This window comes from Trachymyrmex cornetzi, unplaced genomic scaffold, assembly GCF_001594075.2.
Source record: "Trachymyrmex cornetzi isolate Tcor2-1 unplaced genomic scaffold, Tcor1.1 scaffold123, whole genome shotgun sequence".
Lineage (NCBI taxonomy): Eukaryota > Metazoa > Arthropoda > Insecta > Hymenoptera > Formicidae > Trachymyrmex > Trachymyrmex cornetzi.
The window spans coordinates 378,985-386,910 of NW_017295795.1; the positions used below are offsets into that span (position 1 = coordinate 378,985).

Here is a 7,926-nt window from a genome sequence, read left to right on the forward strand (position 1 = left end):
GCTAAAGTCTTCGCTCTTATCGAACCTGTTTTGTATCGAGGTTTCGTTTAGTTCCTATAGAGTATTACGAATGGAATCTGAGTCCCAAATAAATCTCTCGATTCCTCCCCCCGTAAGCAGTTTAATACGAGTGTGTTACGCTCTCGCAAAAATTCCATTACATATTTTCCACGAGATCTACGTCGATCGATAGCCGCCGCCGCCGCACTGTAATCTCCATGTATGTATGAGCATTTCGAGTTTTATCTGTGAGATAATAATATTATTCGCATTTTATCGAAACAATGTGCATCGCATAAATATGAGCGATAAATTCTAGCGTACAACAAGATCGATGAGAAACAAGATCGTTGTTTTTCTAACGCGTCCGATGTATCAAATTGTATAAAAATTTATGATCGCGTGCACTATTGTAAAATTATAATCTAATTAACCACCCAGCGGCGCCCTTTTATTATCATTATTCTTGTCCTTCTTATTGTCAACTTATCTGATGATGGAGATCCATTTATAGCGAAGTCTTAAATATATGATCTATCAGTTTTCAATAAAAAGACATGCTTATTTCTCTTTCATTTCCTACCACTGCGCGTTGATAAATCTAAATAAATTGTAATTTAAAACAAAATTTGGATTGATTTTATATCAAGGAATACCGTCGTTTTTTACAATTGTCTCAAGTTTACATCAATTCCTTATTAAGAAAGAAATAGAATTTATTAGACTTAGGCTGGGTTGTTCCACCTTCCAGTAAACTTCAACTCACTGTTTTATTCTCTTACTCTCTTATATTCTTACTCTTTTACTCTTTTGTTTTTATCCAATAAGTAAATTATCACATTAAGTTTATTCAAAGATGGAACAACTGGCCCTAAATGATTCATTTCAAAGATTCGAAGAGTTATAATATTTATTTTTATTGTAACTTCGTAAGTAAACAATACATGATGTTCTTCTTTTTATCTTTCTTTTTTTTTTGTAAATTTCGACAATATATATCTAGAATATATTTTAAATTTTTTCTCTATCAAAATTGGCTCATTTATAACCATATGATCGAATTTCTTTTAAATATAAATTTGTTTAATTTATAACTTTCTGTCGACTGACTACTGCATCGAGATAAGAGAGACTTGGAATATAAGTCCTTCGTTACAGTCCATAAATCGTCAAAATTATTAAAACAACATATTGCTGTAAGAAGTTACACAATCTTAAATACGATTCGAATATCTCGCTCTTCAAAAGATGCAAATTGATACAAATTCAAATAAAAAGATGCAAATTAAATTCAGCAGCTAAATTCAGGATATTAGGAGAACATGATTTGGAAGAAGTAATGGGCGAGTTCAAGTCAGCAAAGCGACTAGGTCGGCTCACCGAGCAATTAAACATGATTGGTTGGATTCACAGGTAAGAACCAATCACGCTCATTTACTCGGCAAGCAGATCTAGCCGCTTTGCCGACTTGAACTCGCCCGTTCTCTTCTTATTTCTGATGCGGCGCGAATTTCAAAATGTATTTTTACAAAATACGGACAGAATTTTCTCCTTACAATTTTGTATCAATTTCTATCATTAGCGAATCGAGATCTCTTCAGAAAAGCTAACGAAAGCCAAATACAAAATTTGCGCTAGTCAATGATCGTTATATATAATTTTCGTTATACATAATTAACACACAAAGCAGTTTTTAATAAAAAAAAAAGTTCATTCTTCTATCTTCTATCGCTTTACAGTATTTAACTAAATCATAATTTGAAAAAATCCTGTCAAATGATTATTTTTAACGAAAATGCCACAAAGAAAATCACGTTTTTTCATAATATTTCAAATTTTTAACTCCAACAGTCTTAACAGTTAAAACTCGAATATTTAGAATAACGAAATTAGAGCAAATTCCAATTTAAGTATTAATTTATCAATATTCTATTACTATTATTTATAAAACTGTAGTGTTTTATAGATAATAATTTCAAAATTAAATCATACAACTGTTTAATTGATGTTTCGAGGCGACCGTTGTGATTTTATGAATAGAATGTAATGTGGAAGCTACAATCGACTGAATCGACGCGAGGGGTTATCTGGCCACGACAGCAATAAAGTTTTATTAAGCGTGACGCCGCTACTCACCCCGTCCCGAGTTCGAAGGTTACCTTGTGTGCATTATGCAACCACGCACATTCATGCTACACGGAGTCGGCACAAAAAATACTATTTTCAAAACAGACTATTCAGTGACCGATAATGATAAAGGAAAGGAAAAGCGATCTTCGCTCTTTCCTCATAAACACGTGAGTTTCATTCACAAACTGTAATCGCATCATTGATTATAAATCAAACAGAAATAGGTCAGCGACAGTATCCGCGTCGATAAATGAAATATTTTGCGACAATATCTTGAATACAAAATCTGAATTGAAAATTACATTTACAAAGGTGATGATTTTGTTTATATATATAGTACATAGATATATAATATAAATGAAGAATCATAAGTAATGTGTGAAATATAAGTGAAAGCTTTATCTCCTGGACGTTTTGCCGATTCCTCTTTTGCCAGAGAATAAATGCTTCGGCATTTTATTGCCGATAAAACGATCGCCCTCTCCCTTGAGACCTTTCTTGGCTATTTTCTTCTTCTGTGTCTTATGAGTTATGTTTTTCAGCTTCATTTTCATCTGCAATAAACGCAAGCAAGGATAAATTCTATATTTCCATTTGTGTAAATAAATATGCTTTCATAAATTGGAAAATAATTAAAATGAGGTATTCAGCTCTTCAATAATCTACATTTTTTAAGGAAGTTGAGCAAATTAATCTAAGTTTAATTGTCTTCATTTTAACATTAATTTTTCTATAATATAGATCACTGTTGCGCTGAAGCCTTTAAATTCATTGTCTATTTGTCTATTTGTCTCTTACTTCTACGTTTTTAACGCCCATCTCATCCCGCGGTGGTCTCGAGACGCTGCGGGCACGCGACTGTGATGCCGATTCCACACGCATGCGTTTCCTAGCAGGTTCTGAGCGCGACCTGGACCGTCCTCTCATTCGTTTGAAGTGCGCCTATAGTTACAATTAATACAGAATATAACATAATATATACAATACTTGATACAATAGAATTAATAAATTACAATAGAACAGTGACTGAATTAAAACATAGTACGATACAAAAAAACTTGTCCTAAGCTATCTTCTTGAAAACATTTAAATACTGGCACTCACGTTTTTAGTATCTTCCATATCCACACCCAGATCTTCCATCTGCTCCTTCAATCTCGCGACTGATCGATCGCGGGTCTTAGCCGCGGCTGTACGCGGCATAATCGGTTTCGTAGAAGCCTTTAATATTCGCGCCTCGTCCTTCATGACGAACTTCTTCTCACGAATCTGTTTCGCTAGCTGTTCGATCTCGCGCATCGTTTCCGATAACTCTGGTATCTTATAATCGTAGAAACCGGCTTCTTCCCTCAACTGCTCTTCCTTTTCGAGTTGATTTAATTTCTAAAAATGGAAAAACGGTATAGAAACATGTTTTGCTTTGGCCATCATGCATTGATACAATCAAATTTGTACTGACTTCAAAGATATCTGGATCTATATAATCCGCTATATTATGACCTTCCCACATCTCCGGGATGATGTCGTATTTCTGATCTCCCTCAATATCGTAATTCTTCTTCAGATCAAGCACATAATCATCTCCCATCTCCTCTTCTATCTCCCTCTCCAATTTACGCTTCCTTATGGCTTTCTCCGCAGCAGCCTGCCTCTTCTTCAGAACGCTCTCCGGTATACACGGGACGCGATTAGGATCTATTCTTTTAGGTTGAGCAATGTGCAATCGGTGAAGAAGTCCTTCCACCTATAATCATTACAAATCGTGCATTACAACTGCATATTTTGCATGCGAATTTTGCATTAAGATCTTTGAATTAATTACCTTTTTAGTCTTGATCTTTTGATCGACTCTGAAGGCTAGAAGTCGCTCGCAAGCCTCCAGTTTCACTTCCATCACGCCAAAATCGGTGATGGTGCTCATTTCTAGCACAGGTATATTCATATCGTTCTCAAACGGTTTCAGAACAGCCCTCTTCTCCGGAGATAATTCTTCCAAACGTACGATATCCATTTTATTCATGACTATTATTAAAGGCTTGTTCGTGAATAAAGGCTTTATGGATTCAAAAAGTTTTACCTACATAAACAAAACAGGGTTTAGAACATTAATGTTAAAGATCACAAGTAATATAATCCACAGCTCACTTGTTCCTCCAAAGTATGACCACATTGCTCTGACAAGTCGCAGAAGTAAAGTACAGCGGCTCGCAAGTGAGCGAGAGCAGTTACCGCTTGCATTTCAATGACATTTCTCTCTTCCAGTGGATGATCTAATATTCCAGGTGTGTCTATTACTTGCCATCTCAAGTATTTATAATCAGTATGCCCCACAAACAAAGATTTTGTTGTGAATGCATATGGTTGAACCTCTACATCGGCTCGAGTAATCTATAGAATAATTCACATTACATATTAAATACTATTTGTAGACAAAACAACCATAAAATTATTATGTATTATTTACTTTATTAATGAAACTACTCTTGCCAACATTTGGGAACCCGCATATAATTATCGTACGCGTGTAAGGATCTATACTTGGCAATCGAGCCAAGTGTTGACGAACTTGCTCAAGATATGTTAAATTGGCTGCCTGTTTCTTCATAATTGTGGCCATTCGACCTAGAGCGGCTTTCTTCAGCAATTTACACCGATATAACGAATCTCCGAACTTTAAAAGACGAACATAATCCTTTGCTACTCTGTAATCAAAAAATATATTTTGTAAGAATTAGAACAAATCTTACGAGTTATATGTAAATCATTGTTTTGTTACTTGTCAATTAAATGCCTCGCTGTATTTATCTGTCCAAGAGCCAACTTATAATGATCCTTATCATACAGGACGTTCATCAAGTCGGCGTAGAATGGATGAACATCATCCAGCTTAGGAAACTCTTGTATTATCTGGGATAATTTATCGTGAAAATTCTGTTGAGTGAATTTCACCTTTCGTGTGTAGAAAGCGCGTATCCTCGTGATCTTATATTGTTTATGAATAACGGTTGGTGTCTTCCGTTGTGTTTTCGACAAAATTATATCAATAAAGTCCTACGTTGAAGAAGATATTTATAAGTTTTGTGAAAAAATATTGTAATATAAAAATATAAGGAAAAATTAAAAAATAATTTTTATTTATTTTTTACATGCACAATACATGTGCACAAAATATATACGAAGTCATTTCTGAATATAATCACCTAGCTTCGGAACATATTTTGTATAACAATCAATGTATTCTGATTCCATCTGTAAAAAAGATTTTTGGCTGTCCTCAAAGGCATCTAAGCATCATTTCCTAAATTATTAAATAATTGAAATTTAACTTCTTTCATATCTTGATCTTACTACTTTTGATTTTCATTATTTTTTATTATTAAAGATCTTGCATGGCTGGTGACTAATTTCAATTATTCTAGAGTTTAGAGTCAATATTCCAATTCTTATATTTAAGATCGTCTTAAGTATAGTCTTGAGATGTCATAAGTTAATTACGGAACTGTATTAGTATAGCAAAATAATACTTAAGACAATCTTAGACAAATTCTAGCTGTAGAATGTAGGACTAGTATTTGTAGTCGATTATTATATTTAAGACTTGTAAGTCTTAAGATGTCAAGTTAAATCTTAGTATCTTAAGATATTACTTATATAAAGCGATCTTAAAATAAGAACCGATTGTAAATACCAATCCAGGAAATATATACATAGCTTCTCAAAGGCAGCCAGAAACCTTCTTCATTATATGAAATGTATCACAAAGCAGGATCATTATGTTGAGAAATGATATTGTACATACATACATATTTTGCTAACTTGTATTATACGATAAATAAAATTCACTTTACTTTCTGATTTTTCCTTGTATTATAATAAATATTGCACTTAATATAATAAACGTTACGACATAAATATATGAAATTACAGACACAAATGTATGTTAACTAACCTTTGCAGTTGGGACAACCGCAATTTTCTTGAAATTGTACAAAACCATTTTCGTTTAATTTATTATATTCCGCGTTAAAGAGACAACGTAACTTTCCTTTCTTTTTTTTATTAAATACCTATTCCTTCGAGAAAACAGAAAATATTTCATTTACTCAACCATCACTTTGACTTAGAAAAACCACGTGCTCCAAAACAGTTTAGGTTTGGGCAATTTGAGGTTATAAATCTCTCAGCGAAAGAGGCTAATATCGGAATGTCCCGCAGCGGAAATGGCTGCGTTCAGCAGACTCAACAGTTAAGTGAGCTGCTATTGATGTATTCTTTTAGATCTAAAATCTGGTTGGACGATCTAAAAGAATACATCAATAACAGTGAGCGCTCACTCAACTGTTGAGTTTTCTGAACGCAGCCAATGGTTGCGTTCTGGAACTTCGCTCGGATGTCTCCGATCAGCAGTGTTGCCAACTTGGCTTATTTTCCGCCATTTCTAGCTTATTTTAATGTCACTTAGCGGGCAAAAATCGTGATTTAGCTGATGACTTATTTTCTGGATTATTTGAAAATCGAAGGAGCGGATTCTCTCTTCAAAATAAGCCAATTCTTTTTTATTAAATTTTAATTAATCATATGTATAAATTTTCACTTTTCATTTTCCATCCTAGGGAAAATGTTTCATGATCGATATTCGTTACCTGTATATACAAATTTTATTAGGCGATGTAACACGTGAATGACAAATCAAATCATGCGCAAACCTGCAATCGCTAATCGATACTATCGATAGTGTGATATAAACCTGAGATTGCGAAATATTCAAGTTGATATGAGTGGTTTCAACATCGTTCGATGTACATCATGCACCATTTTTAATTATTTCCCACGCTAATGAACAGGTTTTAGCATCAAGAACATATCCAAATTTCTGCAAACTTGCACGAAAATTGACACTTTTATAAGAATGTAATAGTCTCATATTACATTTTATATAAATGTTATATTACGAGTACATATGTTATATTACATATTTATATAAATGATACATTAATTTTATTATTTCAAATAGAAAAAATGAAATAAAAATTACGAGTACGTATTTATTTCATTCCCCTTTCCCCCTTTTTCTACACATGTGCACATTTACTGGTTTTAACTTATTTCTGGAGTATTTCCGAGAGGCATATGACAGATTTGAAAATTTCAAGTTGGTAACACTGCTCCGATGCAAGAACAGATGATGAATCCGAGGCATCGGAGGCATCCGAACGACGTTTCCAAACGTAGCCAATGTGATATTTTGCTATTTACGTAGGAAACCATTGCTGAAGGCTGAAATTTTTCGTTCTAAAAAAGTTATGAAAAAATAAACGGAAAAAATATAATTAGGACATCAATGCTGGATTCACAAGAGTGTCGTACGACGCAAATTGGATGCAGTGTGAATCCAGTATAATGAGACGTCTTATTATCGGGACTAAATGAGAATATTTCAGAATTTACAATTTTATATACATATTATCAATAGAGTAGGCATTGACACCGACGAGATATTGGTCGCGTTCAGCAGACTCAACTGTTGTGGAGCGGATCCGTGAGGGTTAGCTGCTATTGGATGATCTAGAAGAATACATCAATAACAGCGAGTGCTTACGGATCTGCTCCACAACAGTTGAGTCTGCTGAACGCGACCATTATTAAAGACCGTCAACCCTGGGCAAATTTTCGGCGGTATAAAAAGGGCCCCAAGGGTCCGGAGGTAATTCAAGAACGCTGACATTACCGACAATTGATATAAATTTGCTATTATTAACATAAATATTTGGCTCATGCATTATTAAATTCATGATT

General features: G+C 34.0%; 1 protein-coding gene across 1 annotated transcript; it reads right to left on the reverse strand.

Annotated features, from left to right (window-relative positions):
• Positions 1-2,449: 2,449 nt before the first annotated feature.
• Non1 (nucleolar GTP-binding protein 1) lies at positions 2,450-6,242 on the reverse strand. Its single transcript, XM_018521790.1, has 9 exons — positions 6,080-6,242; positions 4,907-5,181; positions 4,595-4,832; positions 4,276-4,518; positions 3,953-4,207; positions 3,590-3,874; positions 3,235-3,513; positions 2,929-3,072; positions 2,450-2,684 (listed from the first exon to the last, which is right to left on the reverse strand). The coding sequence occupies exons 1-9, from the start codon at positions 6,125-6,127 to the stop codon at positions 2,529-2,531; spliced, it is 1,923 nt and encodes a 640-aa protein (XP_018377292.1). The 5' UTR covers positions 6,128-6,242; the 3' UTR covers positions 2,450-2,528.
• Positions 6,243-7,926: the final 1,684 nt, after the last annotated feature.

Excerpts from the sequence above, each read along its gene's own strand:
- Non1 (XM_018521790.1), bottom strand. The coding sequence starts at position 6,127 with ATGGTTTTGTACAATTTCAAGAAAATTGCGGTTGTCCCAACTGCAAAG. Across the intron at positions 3,073-3,234 it reads ATATGGAAGATACTAAAAAC|GCGCACTTCAAACGAATGAG; the intron begins GTGAGTGCCAGT and ends TTGTAACTATAG. Across the intron at positions 2,685-2,928 it reads TGGGCGTTAAAAACGTAGAA|ATGAAAATGAAGCTGAAAAA; the intron begins GTAAGAGACAAA and ends CGTTTATTGCAG.